At 42.2% G+C, this 17023-nt stretch overlaps 1 protein-coding gene across 1 annotated transcript in view; it reads right to left on the reverse strand.

The window, feature by feature from the left end:
• The window catches only part of LOC122557538 (sodium- and chloride-dependent neutral and basic amino acid transporter B(0+)-like), a 117429-nt gene that overhangs the window by 59779 nt on the left and 40627 nt on the right, over positions 1–17023 (reverse strand). The window contains exons 3-4 of the mRNA XM_043705284.1: positions 16248–16379; positions 10985–11152 (exon numbers count right to left, since the gene is read on the reverse strand). Of these exons, the coding sequence (XP_043561219.1) occupies positions 10985–11152; positions 16248–16379 (300 nt within the window). The remainder of the gene's footprint in view (positions 1–10984; positions 11153–16247; positions 16380–17023) is intronic.

Consider the following 17023-nt stretch of genomic DNA (forward strand, 5'->3'; position numbering starts at 1 on the left):
CATAGCTCAAATCCTCCAACCTTGGCAACATCCTTGTAAATCTTTTATGAGTCCTTTCAACTTTCACAACATCTTTCCAATAGGAAGGAGACCAGAAATGCACGCAATATTCCAACAGTGGCCTAACCAATGTCCTGTACAGCCGTAACATGAACCACCCCCCCTCCCCCCACAAATGCCTGCACTCAACAGTCTGACAAATAAAAGAAAGCAGACCAAACACCTTCTTCACTATCCCATCCACCTGTGACTCCACTCTCAAGGAGCTATGAACCTCGACTCCAAGGTCCCTTTGTTCAGCAACACTCCCTAGGACTTTACCATTCAGTGTATAAGTCCTGCTAAGATTTGCTTTCCCAAAATGCAGCACCTCGCATTTATCTGAATTAAACTCCATCTGCCACTTCTCGGCCCATCTGCTCAAGATCCTGTTGTAATTTGAGGTAATCCTCTTCGCTGTCCACTTCACCTCCAATTTTGGTGTCATCTGCAAACTTACTAACTGTACCTCTTATGCTCGCATCCAAATCATTTATGTAAAAAACAAAAAGTAAAGGATCCAGCACCGATCCTTGTGGCCCTCCACTGGTCACAGGCCTCCAGTCTGAGAAACAACCCTCCACCACTACCCTCTGTCTTCTACCTTTGAGCCAGTTCTGTATCCAAATGGTTAGTTCTCCCTTTATTCCGTGAGAACCAACCTTGCGAATCAGTCTCCCATGGAGAACCTTGTCAAACGCCATACTGAAGTCCATATAGATCACATCTACCGCTCTGCCCTCATCAATCCTCTTTGTTACATTTTCAAAAAAACTCAATCAAGTTTGTGAGACATGATTTCCCACGGACAAAGCCATGTTGACTATCCCTAATCAGTCCTTGCCTTTCCAAATACATGTACATCCTGTCCCTCAGGATTCCCTCCAACAACTTGCCCATCACCGACGTCAGGCTCACTGGTGTATAGCTCCCTGGCTTCTCCTTACTACCCTTCTTAAAGAGTGGCACCATGTTAGCCAACCTCCAGTCTTCCGGCCCCTCACCTGTGACTATCAATGACACAAATATCTCAGCAAGAAGCACAGCAATCACTTCTCTAGCTTCCCACAGAGTTCTAGGGTATATCTGATCAGGTCCTGGGAATCTATCCACCTTTATGCATGTCAAGACATCCAGCACTTCCTTCTCTGTAATCTGGATATTTTGAAATGTGCCATCATCTATTTCGCTACTTCCGATATCTTCCATATCCTTTACCACAGTAAATACTGATGCAATATACTCGTTTAGTATCAGCCCATCTCATGTGGCTCCTCACAAAGGCCGCCTTGCTGATCTTTGAGGGGCCCTATTCCCTCCCTAGTTATCCTCTTGTCCTTAATGTATTTCTAAAAACCCTTTGGATTCTCCTTAATTCTATTTACCAAAGCTATTTCATGCCCACTTTTTGCCCTCCTGATTTCCCTCTTAAGTATACTCCTATTGCCTGTGACAGTCAGAGACTTTTTCCCCGGGTACAGCAGAGTGTTACAAGCGGACATAAATTTAAGGTGAAGGGTGGAAGGTATGGGGGGATGTCGGGGTAGGTTCTTTACCCAGAGAGTGGTGGAGGCATGGAATGCGCTGCCTGTGGGAGTGGCAGAGTCAGAATCATTGGTGACCTTTAAGCGGCAATTGGATAGGTACATGGATAGGTGCTTAAGCTAGGACAAATGTTCGGTACAACATCGTGGGCCGAAGGGCCTGTTCTGTGCTGTATTGTTCTATGTTCTCTGCCTTTAGACTCTAAGGATTCACTCGATTTATCCTGTCTATACCTGACATATGCTTCCTTCTTTTTCTTAACCAAACCCTCAATTTCTACAGTCATCCAGCATTCCCTATACCTACCAGGCTTTCCTTTCACCCTAACAGGAATATACTTTCTCTGGAATCTCATTATCTCATTTCTGAAGGCTTCCCATTTTCCAATCATCCCTTTACCGGTGAACATCTGCCCCCAATCAGCTTTTGAAAGTTCTTGCCTTATGCAGTCAAAATTGGCCTTTCTCCAATTTAGAACTTCAACTTTGAGATCTGGTCTATCCTTTTCCATCACTATTTTAAATCTATTGGAATTATGGTCGCTGGCCCCAAAGTGCTCCCCCACTGACACCTCAATCACCTGCCCTGCCTTATTTCCCAAGAGTAGGTCAAGTTTTGCACCTTCTCTAGTAGGTACACCCACATACTGAATCAGAAAATGTTCTTGTCCACACTTAACAAATTCCTCTCCATCTAAACCCTTAACACTATGGCAGTCCCAGTCTATGTTTGGAAAGTTAAAATCCCCTACCATAACCACCTTATTATTTTTACAGATAGCTGAGATCTCCTTACAAGTTTGTTTCTTAATTTCCATCTGTCTATTAGGGGGTCTATAATACAATGCCAATAAGGTTTCTTTCTTATTTCTCAGTTCCCTTTCTTATTTCTCAGTTCCACCCAAATAATTTCCTTGGATGTATTTCCAGGAATATCCTCCCTCAGCATAGCTGTAATGCTATCTCTGATCAAAAACACCACACCCCTCCTCTATTGCCTCTCTTTCTATCCTTCCTGTAGCATTTGTATCCTAGAACATTAAGCTGCCAGTCCTGCCCATCCCTGAGCCAGGTTTCTGTAATTGCTATGATATCCCAGTCCCACGTTCCTAACCATGCCCTGAGTTCATCTCCTTCCTTGTTAGGCCCCTTGCATTGAAATAAATGCCGTTTAATTTATTAATCCTATCTTGTCCCTGCCTACCCTGACTGTTTGACTTACTTCTGTTCTCAACTGTACCAGTCTCAGATTGATCTCTTTCCTCACTATCTCCCTGGATTCCAACCCCAATCCCACCCCACCCCACCTCAAACTTACCAGTTTAACTCCTCCCGAACAGCTCTAGGAAATCTCCCGGCCAGTATATTAGTTCCCTTCCAATTTAGGTGCAATCCATCCTTCTTGTACAGGTCACTTCTACCCCAAAAGAGATTCCAATGGTCCAAAAATGTGAATCCTTCGTCCGTACACCAGCTCCTCAACCATGCATTCATCTGCTCTATCCTCCTATTCCTGCCATCACTAGTTTGTAGCACCAGGAGTAATCCAGATATTACTACTCTCGAGGATCTCCTTTTTAAATTCCTGCCTAACTCTCTGTAATCTTCCTTCAGAATCTAAACCTCTCCCCTTCCTATGTCATTGGTTCCAATGTGGACAATGACCTCTTGCTGGCCCCTCTCCCCCTTGAGAACATTCTGCACTCTTTCTGAAACATCCTTGGTCCTGGCACCAGGGAAGCAACACACCACTCTGATTTTTTGCTGCAGGCCACAGAAATGTCTGTCTGTACCTCAGATGAGAGAGTCCCCTAAAACAATTGATCTCTCGGAAGCCGATGTAGCCCTCATTGCATTAGAGCCAGTCTCAATACCAGAAACTTGGCTGTTCGTGCTACGCTCCCCTGAGAATCCATCACCCCCTACATTTTCCAAAACAGCATACTTGTTTTAAATGGGTATAGCCACAGAAAGCTCCTGCACTAGCTGCCTATCTCACTTGCCTGTCATGGAGTTAACCCATCTGTGTGACTGTATCAGAGACTTTCTCCGCTTCCTATAACTGCCATCCATTACATACTGTTGCTGTTGCAAGGTCCTCATTGCTTCTGTCTCTCCAACCGATCCATTCAATCTGATAAAATTTGCTACAAACAGCATTTATTGCAGATATAATCCGTAGTAACCCTTAAACTCTCTTTAAACTCCCACATCTGACAAGAAGCGCATATCACTCTACCAAAGGCCATTTTTGCTCCTTCACAATCTACAGACCCAGAAAATAACACCGTCTTATTCCTCTACAAAACGCTGTCATAGGTTAAATTAATAGTTATGGCTTATATTTTAAGGTTAATCGAGAGACATATCTCAAAAAACATATGATCAAGAAAGAACCCACTCTACCTACTAATGCAGACCTTCTGTAGGTCACACTTAAAAACAATACACTTATCTGCTTCTGTGCTGTGAACTTTGCCCAAACAGTTCCTCCAAGATCAGTTGTGAATTTCACTGTTTGCTAATATTCCCAGACACACTCCAATGTCCAGCGATACATGAATTCAAACAGCAAAGGCAGTAACTGTGCAGGTTCACTGCTCTGTCAGTTTCTTTCTCTCTCTCTCTCTCTCCTGCACTGACCTCACCATGTGCTTCCTTTGTCTGTTCTTCTCCCTTTTAAATCTGTTGTTGCTTTGACTTTTTTTTCCCCAAAGTTCCAAAACAATGCAACTGCACATAAAACAGTAATTGCTGTTCCTGGAATTCTATTGTCAATAATCCAATAGCTTCTCAGTCACTTTCAGTGATGTCAACATTTTATTTCCAGTTTTTTGTTCAATTTCTAGTGGTATGATCAGGGTCATTGGTCCACTCTGTCTGAATCAGTCTAATCTCTTTGCATGGGCAAGGTTACAGACAGATCAGAACACAGAGCACAGCAGCCCAGCTCAGGGGGTCACTCTGTTTGTAATGGTCAATTTCATGGATTTTGAACTGCTCGTCACCGGTAATATTGCATTCAGTTATTAAGCATGACTTCAATAACTGTTGATCTATCACAGAAGATCTCAGAATTGACAAGAACATGGACAAGCGTATACCACAGGACTTCAATGTATTTCCAATGAGGACTCAGTGCTGAAGAACTTACACAGAAAGAGAGATTATTGAATGAAGCTCTGAGCACACACGATCAATGTGTACAAACCTCATTGGCATCACATCGTCCCATGAACAGCAACTACAGTTTTGCCATTTTCCTTCTTTTTCTTCCCCTATTTGATAAATCTTGTTTCCTCTACTGTCTGGTTCTTGAGAATGAACTTGAACCAGACACTCTGATTGGACAATGAGAGCAGACGAACCGACTTGGAGGTGGAAGGTTTCAGAAAAATCAAAAGCAACAACAGAAATGCAAGGCTTTGATATAGAGCAGTGTTTTGGAATTAAATGAAATGTGTGCATTTGGAAAGAACAGGAAAAGAAAGGGCATTAGTGACTAATGTGGTGCCAGAAAAAAGTAGGAAGAGGTGCTTGCTAAAAGCATGAATTCAAATACAAGAAGCATTTAGGATAACTTAGATCAAGGAGTATAAATCAAATTTATATACAACCTAATAACAAATAATGTTACCAATATCATTAGTTCAGAAAACATTTATCAGGAGAGGTCTTTTCCGAGGATGGGTGAGTCCAAAACTAGGGCGCATAGTTTTAATGTAAGGAGAAAGATTTCAAAATAAGGGGCAATCACGGATGAATGAACTGCCAGAGGAAGTGGTGCATGCAGGTCAGTTACAACATTTAAAAGACAGTTGGGTAAGTACATGAATAGGAAAGGTTTGGAGGGATCTCGGCCAAACATAGGCAAGCGGAAGCATATTAGTTTGGGAACGTTGTTGGTACGGACTGTCGGACCGAAGGATCTGTTTTCAGGCTATATGACTCTATAACTCATAATTGCATCAATACCATAGTAAGAACAAAACTCTGGGATAATGACAATCGAGAAAAATAATCAGACCGCTGAGCACACAGCATAAATCTCATCGGTATCACATGATTCCATAGACAGCAATTACAGTTTTACAAATTTTCATCTATTTCTTCTCCCTGTTTGGTAAACCTCTTTTCTTCTTCTACTTTCTGATTCACAGGATAGAACATGAACCAAACACGAGTTGTGTTGGACGATGGCAGCAGGACAGAATAGGAGCTTCAGAAAATACAAAGGTACTAAAGGAAGTGCCAAGACATTGAGATGCAGCAGTGTTTTGAATGAAACTGAAATGTTTGTATTTGGAAAAGATTGGAAAAGACAGGGCATTAGTGACGAATGTGGTGTCCGAAAGAACTTTTTGATAAAAGCACCAGTTCAGGGCACTTTGGGACGAGCGACCATAATTCTAATTGCTTTAAAATAGTGATGGAAAAGGATACACCAGATCTAAAAGTTGAAGTTCTAAGTTGGAGAAAGGCCAATTTTGACGGTATTAGGCAAGAACTTTCAAAAGCTGATTGGAGGCAGATGTTCACAGGTAAAGGGACGGCTGGAAAATGGGAAGCCTTCAGAAACAATGTAACAAGAATCCAGAGAAAGTATATTCCTGTCAGGGTGAAAGGGAAGGCTGGATGACTAAAGAAATTGAGGGTTTGGTTAAGAAAAAGAAGGAAGCATATGTCAGGTATAAACAGGATAGATCGAGTGAATCCTTAGGAGAGTATAATGGAAGGAGAAGGAGTATACTTAAGAGGGAAATCAGGAGGGCAAAACAGGAACATGAGATAGCTTTGGCAAATAGAATTAAGGAGAATCCAAAAGGTTTTTACAAATATATTATGGACAAGAGGGTAACTAGGGAGAGAATAGGGCCCCTCAAAGATCAGCAAGGCGGCCTTTGTGTGGAGCCACAGAAAATGGGGGAGATACTAAATGAATATTTTGCATCAGTATTTACTGTGGTAAAGGATATGGAAGATACAGACCTTAGGGAAATAGATGGTGACATCTTGCAAAATGTCCAGATTACAGAGGAGGAAGAGCTGGATGTCTTGAAATGGCTAAAGGTGGATAAATCCCCAGGACCTGATCAGGTGTACCCGAGAACTCTGTGGGAAGTTAGAGAAGTAATTGCTGGGCCTCTTGCTGAGATATTTGTATCATATATAGTCACAGGTGAGGTGCCGGAAGACTGGAGGTTGGCAAATGTGATGCCACTTTTTAAGGGCGGTAAAGACAAGCCAGGGAACGATAGACCGGTGAGCCTGACCTCAGTGGTGGGCAAGTTGTTGGAGGGAATCCTGAGGGACAGGATGTACATGTATTTGGAAAGGCAAGGACTGATTAGGGGTAGTCAACATGGCTTTGGGCGTGGGAAATCATGTCTCACAAACTTGATTGAGTTTTTTTGAAAAAGTAACAAAGAGGTTTGATGAGGGCAGAGCAGTAGACGTGATCTATATGGACTTCAGTAAGGCGTTCGACAAGGTTCCCCATGGGAGACTGGTTAGCAAGGTTAGATCTCATGGAATACAGGGAGAACTAGCCATTTGGATACAGAACTGGCTCAAAGATAGAAGACAGAGGGTGGTGGTGGAGGGTTGTTTTTCAGATTGGAGGCCTGTGACCAATGGAGTGCCACAAGGATCGGTGCTGGATCCTCTACATTTTGTCATTTATATAAATGATTTGGATGAGAGCATAAGAGGTACAGTTAGTAAGTTTGCAGATGACACCAAAATTGAAAGTGTAGTGGACAGCGAAGAGGGTTACCTGATTACAACAGGATCTGGACCAGATGGACCAATGGGCCGAGAAGTTGCAGGTGGAGTTTAATTCAGATAAATGCGAGATGCTGCATTTTGGGAAAGCAAATCTTAGCAGGACTTATACACTTAATGGTGGGGTCCTAGGGAGTGTTGCTGAACAAAGAGACCTTGGAGTCCAGGTTCATAGCTATTCGAAAGTGGAGTCGCAGGTAGATAGGTTAGTGAAGAAGGAGTTTGCTATGCTTTCCTTTCTTGGTCAGAGTATTGAGTACAGGAGTTGGGAGGAGAAAGTGAGGACTGCAGATGCTGGAGTACCAGAGTTGAAAAATGTGGTGCTGGAAAAACACAGCAGGCCAGGCAACATCCGAGGATGCCTGGAGTTGGGAGGTCATGTTGCGGCTGTACAGGACATTGGTTAGGCCACTGTTGGAATAATGCATGCAATTCTGGTCTCCTTCCTATTGGAAAGATGTTGTGAAACTTGAAAGGGTTCAGAAAAGATTTACAAGGATGTTGCCAGGGTTGGAGGATTTGAGCTATAGGGAGAGGCTGAACAGGCTGGGGCTGTTTTCCCTGGAGCGTCAGAGGCTGAGGGACAACCTTATAGAGGTTTACAAAATTATGAGGGACATGGATAGGATAAATAGACAAAGTGTTTTTCCTGGGGTTGGGCAGTCCAGAACTACAGGGCATAAGTTAAGGAAAGATATAAAAGAGACCTAAGGGGCAACTTTTTCACGCAGAGGGTGGTACATGTATGGAATGAGCTACCAGAGGATGTGGTGGAGGCTGGTACAATTACAACATTTAAGAGGCATTTGGATGGGTATATGAATAGGAAGAGTTTGAAGGGATCCGGGCCGGGTGCTGGCAGGTCGGACTAGATTGGATTCGGATATCTGGTCGGCATGGACAGGTTGGACCGAAGGGTCAGTTTCCATGCTGTACATCTCTATGACTCTAAATGCATTTGGGACAAACTAGAGGAGTTATGAGTAAAAATTAAAATTATGATCTAGCAACAAATATTATTGCTGACGTCATTAGTTCAGAAAAGATTGAACATGATGTTGCCAGAATTGCATTATAAAGATACGCTGGGTGGACTGCGACTTGTTTTCTGGAATGTAGGAGGTTGAGAGGTGACCTTACTGAGGTTTATAAAATCATGAGGGACATGGTTAGGGTGAATAGCAATGGTCTCTTCCCTGGTGTGGAGGAGTTCAAAATGTCTGGGCATATTTTTAAAAGATGAGAAGAGAAAGATTCAAAAAGGACATGAGGGGCAACATTTTTAACTGAGAGTGGTTTGTATGTGGAATGAAATGCCAGAGGAAGGAATGGATGCAGACACAGTTACAACATTTAAAAGACATTTGGATAAATACTTGAATAGGAAAGAATTGGAGGAATGTGGGCCAGATAGGCAAGTGGGACTAGTTCACTTTGGGAACATGGTCAGCATGGACTAGTTGGACCAAAGGGTCCATTTCCATTCTGTATGACTTTATGACTCTATAACTTAAAATTGTATCAATACCACAGTAACAACAAAACTTTGGGATAATGACAGTAGAGAGAAAGAACCTAACCTCAGGAAATCAAGAACTAGAATCAGTTTGGGTGGATCTAAGAAAAATCAGGGGGGAGAAAGCACTTGCGTACATTATTACACAACCCCCAACAGTAGCTGCCATGTGGGGCAGAGTGAATGTCAGGAGACTTGTGCTCCATGTAATTAGGGTAATCATTGATCATTGGCAAATTTAGTCTTCATTTAGACTGGGCAAATATTAATAGCAGTAACAGTGTGCAGGATAAGTACAGGGAATGTTTGCAGGTTGGTTTTCTAGATCCACGGGGGGAGGCACGGTGGCTCAGTGGTTAGCACTGCTGCTTCACAGCGCCAGACTTGGGTGATTGTGCAAACTCCACACACACATTCTCCCCGTGTCTGCGTGGGTTTCCTCTGGGTGCTCCGGTTTCCTCTCACATTCCAAAAGATGTGCAGTTCAGGTAAATTGGCCATGCTAAATTGTCCATTGTGTTCGGTACATTAATCAGGGGTAAATGCTGGGAAATGAGTCTGGGTGGGATACTCTTTAGAGGGTTGGTGTGGGCCTGTTGGGCCGAAGGGCCTGTTTCCACGCTGTAGGGAATCTATTCAGTATGTCCAAGAATCAATTAGGAGGCAAGTTTGGATCGAGTATTCTGTATGAGAAAGGGCTAATTAACACCCTGATAGAAAAAAAAAGTTTCTCAGGAAGACTGACTGACTGACTGACTGTCATATGAAGTAGTTTAACAATGAAATGCTTTCACACTCAGTGATGGTCACATCTCGGGCATTGTATCTAAATAGCGGACAGGTAGACTACGATAGACTGGGAAGCTCAATTAAAAGTTTAGATGGTAAGCATGCAGGACCAGAATTTCAGGACAACCTGTGATGAATATAAATTAATGCAAAATCTGCACTGAATATAAATTCCTTTAAGGCAAAAACACTGCACAGAAAATGTAGTCCAACTGTGGTGAAAAAGACATATAAAGACAAGATTCAATGCAAGTTAAAATCTTATAATGTTTCCCTAAAAAGGTAGTGAGCTGAGTTTGGGGTATTGTAGACTTCAGTAAAGGATAAGGAAAGAAAACTGAAAATGAGAGTCAGCTAGCAAGACAGACATGAAAATAGATTTTAAATGTTTCTGTGGGGATATAAATCTGAAGCAATTAGATGAAATAAAAATGTGCCTATCGGATGCAGAGAAGTGAAACAGAGAGCGTGAAGCGGGGAGAGAGGTCGGGGATAGATTCTGGCAAGACTTGACTCTGCTGGTATTCTGCAGCTTTGCTACCTGGACTCGAAAATGCCTCAGGAATTAATTGTTAAATGGTGTATGCAGAATCTTTGTTCTTCCACTGACCCAACAGGGCATGGAAGAAAGTGAGGATGCTGGAGAGTCAGAGTCAAAACGTGTGGTGCTGGAAAAGCACAACAGGTTAGGCAGCATCTGAGGAGCATGAGAGTCAATGTTTCGGACATAAACCCCATTCCAAATGAAGGGAATTTGGCTTTTCCAACCCCATACGTTTTGACTCCAATAGGGCATAGCCAGCCAATCATGTGTTGCCCATGACCATCATAGCTGTACAGTGCCATCACAGAGCAGTGTCCATCAGAAGGAGCAGGCCAGCCTTGTATTCAAGAGCAAAAAATGCCGTCTTCGTATGAGGGGAACAAATATCAGACCACCCAACACTTATACATCTCTTGTACAGCTCTCACTCTCCCCTGCTGACTTGCAGAATTTCAATTGCCAATCAGAATTCAGACAATTTACAATTGCCTGTTCTGATATAATGTATATTTATAGTGCAAAGTGTACTAAATTACCTGTAACAGAAATTATTATTTTCATAAACGCTGATCCTGTATTCAAAAAAGAAGTTATCATTGATTATCCTTGGAAGTCCAGTGACTCATTCATAATATTCTTGCTATTGACATCTATGCAAGATGTTCTGCTGTATGGCCAAGAAACTATTGTCCATTTCTCTCACTCATTCAGATTGATAGAATGAGCAATCAGTGTCTTTACTTGCCCCAACAGAATTGAGCACTGTACCTTTGGGAGTCCTGCTGCATGTTTCATCTGCTCCCCACCAACTGAAGCACTCTGCCCACGGCAATGGTGATTGGAAGGATGCAAACAGGTAGTACAGACTGTAGGCGAGGATGCAGGTATATGAAATGCAGTCAAATGCTGCAAATACAACGAAATTTATGTCCACACCTTGAAATTGAACAAGAAGCATGAGATTAGATTTGAAACTGCTTTGAAATTAATTAGAGTCATTGAGCCCTACAGCACAGAAACAGGCCCTTTGGCCCAAACTGCTCCATTCTGACCAAAATGTCCATCTACAAAATGCCCTGCAATAACTGCAACAAACACTACATCAGACAGATGTGGGCAGGAAACTAGTCACAGGATACACGAGCACCAAGTAGCCATCAAAAGACATGACCAACTATCACTAGTATCCTTACAAACAGATGAAAAGGGACACCAGTTCAACCAGGATAATACATCCATCCTGGGACAGGCTAAATAAAGACATCCATGGGAATTCCTAGAGGCCTGGCATTCAAACCGAAACTCCATCAGCAAATACATCGATTTGACCCCATTTACCAAGCACTTGGCCCATATCCTTCTCACCCTTTCCTATCCATGTATTTGTCCAAATACCTTTTAAATGTTGTTAATATATCCACTTCCACTGGCAGCCCATTCCGTATGCATACCACCCTCTGTATAAAAAAGTTGCCCCAGTTTTATTCCCTTTTATTCTTTCCCCTCTAACCTTAAACTGATGCACTTTGGTCCTCGATTCCCCAACCCTGGGGAAAAGACTGAGTGCATTCACCCTATCTATGTCTCTCACCATCTTATATACTCTGTAAGATCTTCCCTCAGTCTCCTACACTCTAAAGAAAAAGTCCTAGCTTGTCCAACCTCTCCCTATAACTCAGATCATTGAGTCCAAACAACATCCTTGTAAATTTCTACAGCATTCTTTCCAGTTTAATAACATCTTTCCGAGAACAAGGTGACCAAGACTGAACACAAAGCTCCAAGCATGGCCTCACCAATGCCCTGCATATCTACAATATAACTTCCCAATTTCTATACTCAATGCCCTGACTGATGAAGGCCAGTGTGCCAAAAGCCTTCTTCACTGCCCTATCTACCTGTGACTCCACTTTCAGTGAACTGTGAACCCCTGAACTCTAAGATCCCTCTGTTCCACTACACTCCTTACGGACTTAGCATTCACCATGAAACTCCTACTTTAATTTGACTTTCCAAAATGCATGACCTCACTTATCTATATTAAACTCCACCTGCCATTTCTTGCCCCACTTCTCCAGCTGATCAAGGTCCTGCTGCAATTTATGATAACATTCCTCACTGTCCATTATACCACCTATTTTAATGTCATGGGCAAAGTTACTAATCAAGCTTTGTACATTCTCGTCCAAATCATTGATATAGATAACAAACAGTAATAGGCCCAGCACCAACCTCTGAAGCACTGCATTAGTCATAGCCTCCAGTCTGACAAGCATACTCCCACTATTACCCTCTGCTTCCTACCAACAAACCAATTGTGTATTCAATTTGCGAACTCCCACCGGATTACATGCAATCTAACTTTCCAGAGCAGCCTATCATGTGGAAGCTTATCAAAGGCCTTACTGAAGTCCATATCGACTATGTCTACCGCCCTGCCCTCATCAACCTTCCTGGTCACTTCATCAAAGAGTGCTAACAAATTTGTGAGGCATGATCTCACAAAGCCATGCTGACTATTCCTAAACAAACCCTGTCTTTCCAAATGCATGTACACCTTATCCCTTAGAATCTTCTCTAGCAACTTACCTACCACACATATTAGGCTTACTGGTCTATAGTTCCCAGGCTTTTCTTAACAGCCCTCTTTGAATAAGGGCACTTCATTCCTCCACACAGAATTATCTGGTAGACAAGTCAACTTTGGAGCAAGAAAATCGACGTTTTGGGCAAAAGTCCTTCATCAGGACTGAAGGCAGGGAGCCTGCAGGGTGGAGAGATAAATGAGAGGGGGGTGGGGCTGGGGAGAAGGCAGCAAAGAGTACCTGGGGGTTGCAGTGAGAGAGAGACTCACTGAGATTCTTGTTGAGAGAGGAGGGGAACTTCTTCAAGGTCGGCATCCTTGCAAGATGATTCGCAGTAAGGTTAAAATCAACTATGCAAAAGTGAGGACTGCACACAGAGTCATTGAGATGTACAGCATGGAAACAGACCCTTCGGTCCAACCCGTCTATGCCGACCAGATATCCCAACCCAATCTTGTCCCACCTGTCAGCACCCGGCCCATATCCCTCCAAACCCTTCTTATTCATATACCCATCCAAAAGCCTCTGAAATGTTGCAATTGTACCAGCCTCCACCACTTCCTCTGGCAGCTCATTCCATACATGTACCATCCTTGTGAAAAAGTTGCCCCTTAGGTCTCTTTTATATCTTTCCCCTCTCGCCCTAAATCTATGCCCTCTAATTCTGGACTCCCCGAACCCAGGGAAAAGACTGTCTATTTATCCTATCCATGCCCCTCATAATTTTGTAAACCTCTATAAGGTCACCCCTCAGCCTCCGACGCTCCAGGGAAAACAGCCCCAGCCTGTTCAGTCTCTCCCTGTAGCTCAAATCCTCCAACCCTGGCAACATCCTTGTAAATCTTTTCTGAATCCTTTCAACTTTCACAAAATCTTTCCAATAGGAAGGAGACCAGAATTGCACGCAATATTCCAACACTGGCCTAACCAATGTCCTGTACAGCCGCAACATGACCTCCCAATTCATGTACTTAATACTCTGACCAATAAAAGAAAGCATGCCAAACTTCACTATCCTATCTATCTGCGACTCCACTTTCAAGGAGTTATGAACCTGCACTCCAAGGTCTCTTTGTTCAGCAACACTCCCTAGGAACTTACCATTAAATGTATAAGTTTTGATTTCCCAAAATGCAGCACCTTGCATTTATCTGAATTAAACTCTATCTGCCACTTCTCGGCCCATTGGCCAATTTGGTCAAGATCCTGTTGTAATCTGAGGTATCCCTTTTCGCTGTCTACTACACCTCCAATTTTGGTGTCATCTGCAAACTTACTAACTATACCTCTTATGCTCGCATCCAAATCATTTATGTAAATGACAAAAAGTAGAGGATCTAGCACTGATCCTTATGGCACTCCACTGGTCACAGGCCTCCAGTCTGAAAAACAACCCAGCCCAACCACCTTCTGTCTTCTACCTTTGAGCCAATTCTGTATCCAAATGGTTAGTTTTCCCTGTATTCCGTGAGATCTAACCTTGCTAATCAGTCTCCCATTGTGAACCTTGTCGAACGCCTTACTGAAGTCCATATAGATCACTCTGCCCTCATCAATTCTCTTTGTTACTTCTCCAAAAAACTCAATCAAGTTTGTAAGACAAGATTTCTCACACATAAAGCCATGTTGACTATCCCTAATCAGTCCTTGCCTTTCCAAATACATGTACATCCTGGAAAGCCTGGTGATAATGTTGCTGAAGTGTTAATCCAGAAACCAAGATAATGAAACTAAACGAGTGAGAAATATAAAAGCAGACTGTAAAAGTTCTTATATACGTGTAAAAAGGAAAAGAGTCGCAAAAGCAAATGTGAATCCATTAGAAGCAGACACAATTTCAGCCCACTTCAAAAATAATGATTGGATTTGGAAGAGTCTAATGGATGTAGGAAAGGAAAATCATTTTTGACAAACATGTGGAAATTTAAGGATCTAAATAATATATTAAGAAAGAACAAATTGATATTGTTGGTTTAGGTTTTCAGAATGTTTTCAAAAAGGTTCCACACTGCAGGGTAGTGTAAAACATTAGAGCTCATGGGAGTTGGGGGAGGGATATATTAGAATGGATTGAGAACTGATTAATGGACATGAAAGAGTGTAAGAACAACTGATTCAATTTTAAATTGGTAAGCTTCAACTAGTGTGGTTCCACAGGGGTCAGTGTTTAGGCCCCAGCTATTCATAATCTATTGGAATGATTTGAAGTAAAACAAAATACTACAGATGCTGGGAATCTGAAACAAACAGACAGAACACTCTAGAAACTCAGCAGACCTGACAGAATCCATGCAAAATGAAAGAGTTAACATTTTGAATTCAATATGATTCTTCTTCAGTCAGGGTTAAATATCATATTTCCAAATTTGCAGGTGTGGTTTAGAAACATGAAAGGTGATCTAATGCCATCATAAAAAGTTCTTGCAGAGACTGCCATGGTAGATGCAGGAAGGAGTTTTCTGATATTAGAATAAAAGGTGGGTCATTTTGGATTGTGATGATTTGGAATTTCATCAATCAATCAATCGAAATAGGGGCGGTGAATATTTAGAAATCTTTGCCCCAAATGACAATGTAAACTCAATAGTTGAGCTTGCCTAAGGCTGAAACTGATTGATGTCAATATATCAAGGGACACGGAATTATTGCAGGAAACTGTTCTTGTACTTAAATCTCATTGCAAGGCTATCTGTTTGAAAATAGTACACAAACATTCTTACATTATGAACGTGGAGCAGCAAACAAAGGTCTTTCACCAGTTTGGATTACAAGTGGGTTTCCCTGATCCATTAAAATCTCAAGATAATTATACTGGAAAGTGTCTTCACTAATTCACTCACTCAAGTTTCAGAGGTTATTGCAGATGCCAGCAGTATCACCCATAATATCATGTTTATAAATAGGTTCTGTCAAATTCAGGAGTCAACAATCTGATCTCTCTAGCAGTTCCACTCGGTCTAACTCAATTAAAGACATCAAGTCATACAGTGTTACAGCATAGGAAGATGCTCTTCAACCTATTGTATCTGTACCAGTTATCAAGAACTGATCTACTCTCATCCCATTTCCCAGCACTTAGCCTTCTATCCTTTGGTGTTTCAAGTGATCATCGATATAGTTTTTAAATGTTGTATCAGTTCCTGTCGCTACCACCGTTTCAGAAAATGAATTTGAAACAGTGAAAGGGTATATTCCACTCTCTGTTTTGGTTGCAAACAATATCTCTTGAAGGGGACCTGACACAAACATCTGGTGAAGGAAATATAGCAAGTATATTCAGGAGTATAAAACACAATTGCTGAAAATGTGTTGCTGGAAAAGCGCAGCAGGTCAGGCAGCATCCAAGGAGCAGGAGAATTGACGTTTCGGGCATGAGCCCTTCTTCAGGAAAACACAATTGCTCATTTAAACTCTCGCCAAATCAAGATTGTTCAGTGAACACTAACCCTGTAACATGGGCACGGCTTTCCACACTGCACCCGGTCCAAGGCTGGCAAACTGCCCAAAGGAAGTTTCTAAGAAAAACATTGGCATCCCAGTGACTGCCAGCATCAGAATGTAGGGAATAAGGAAAGCACCTGCAAAATATAGAAAAAGGGTAAGTAAAATATTAACGTCACCAGGTTTCACAACTAATAGTTCATTTCGTATTAACACAGGAATGAAATGTTGTTGACAGGAGAGTGTGGCTGCTGATTGTAGATTGTACGCAGGATCTGAATACAAAAAAAGATACAATCAACATTCAGGGATCTACAAAACAGTGTTGCTCCTAAAACCTTTGGTCAGCCACACCAGCTGATTTCTCCAGCATTCTCTATTTGTTTCACACATGCGCGGTATTTTGCTTTTATTTACCTTTACTAATTGTACTTAGCAGTTTCAAACTGACTGTCAGAAGGAAAATACGCCAATCCAACAGTCAAGAGGTTGGAAAGGGCCTCATTATTGGGTTGGAGCTTGGAGTGAAAGTACAACCAGTGCTGCCCAATAATACTTCTTACATTGATTCCATTTCCCTCAAGAGAGCTGTTTCTGTCATGCTTATGGACCAGGGAAAAGAATCGTGAATGTAGCAAAACAGTGTGACACCATAAGACAAGGCTACCTGTAAGGAGGGCAATCTTTGCAGGACTGTCAGAGAGATTCTCCAAGTTTGGGGTGATACACCACATTCTCCATTTCATCCAGGCCTTTGGAGAGCCACAATGTTACCTCTGGG

This window comes from Chiloscyllium plagiosum, chromosome 15 (genome assembly GCF_004010195.1).
Source record: "Chiloscyllium plagiosum isolate BGI_BamShark_2017 chromosome 15, ASM401019v2, whole genome shotgun sequence".
NCBI lineage: Eukaryota > Metazoa > Chordata > Chondrichthyes > Orectolobiformes > Hemiscylliidae > Chiloscyllium > Chiloscyllium plagiosum.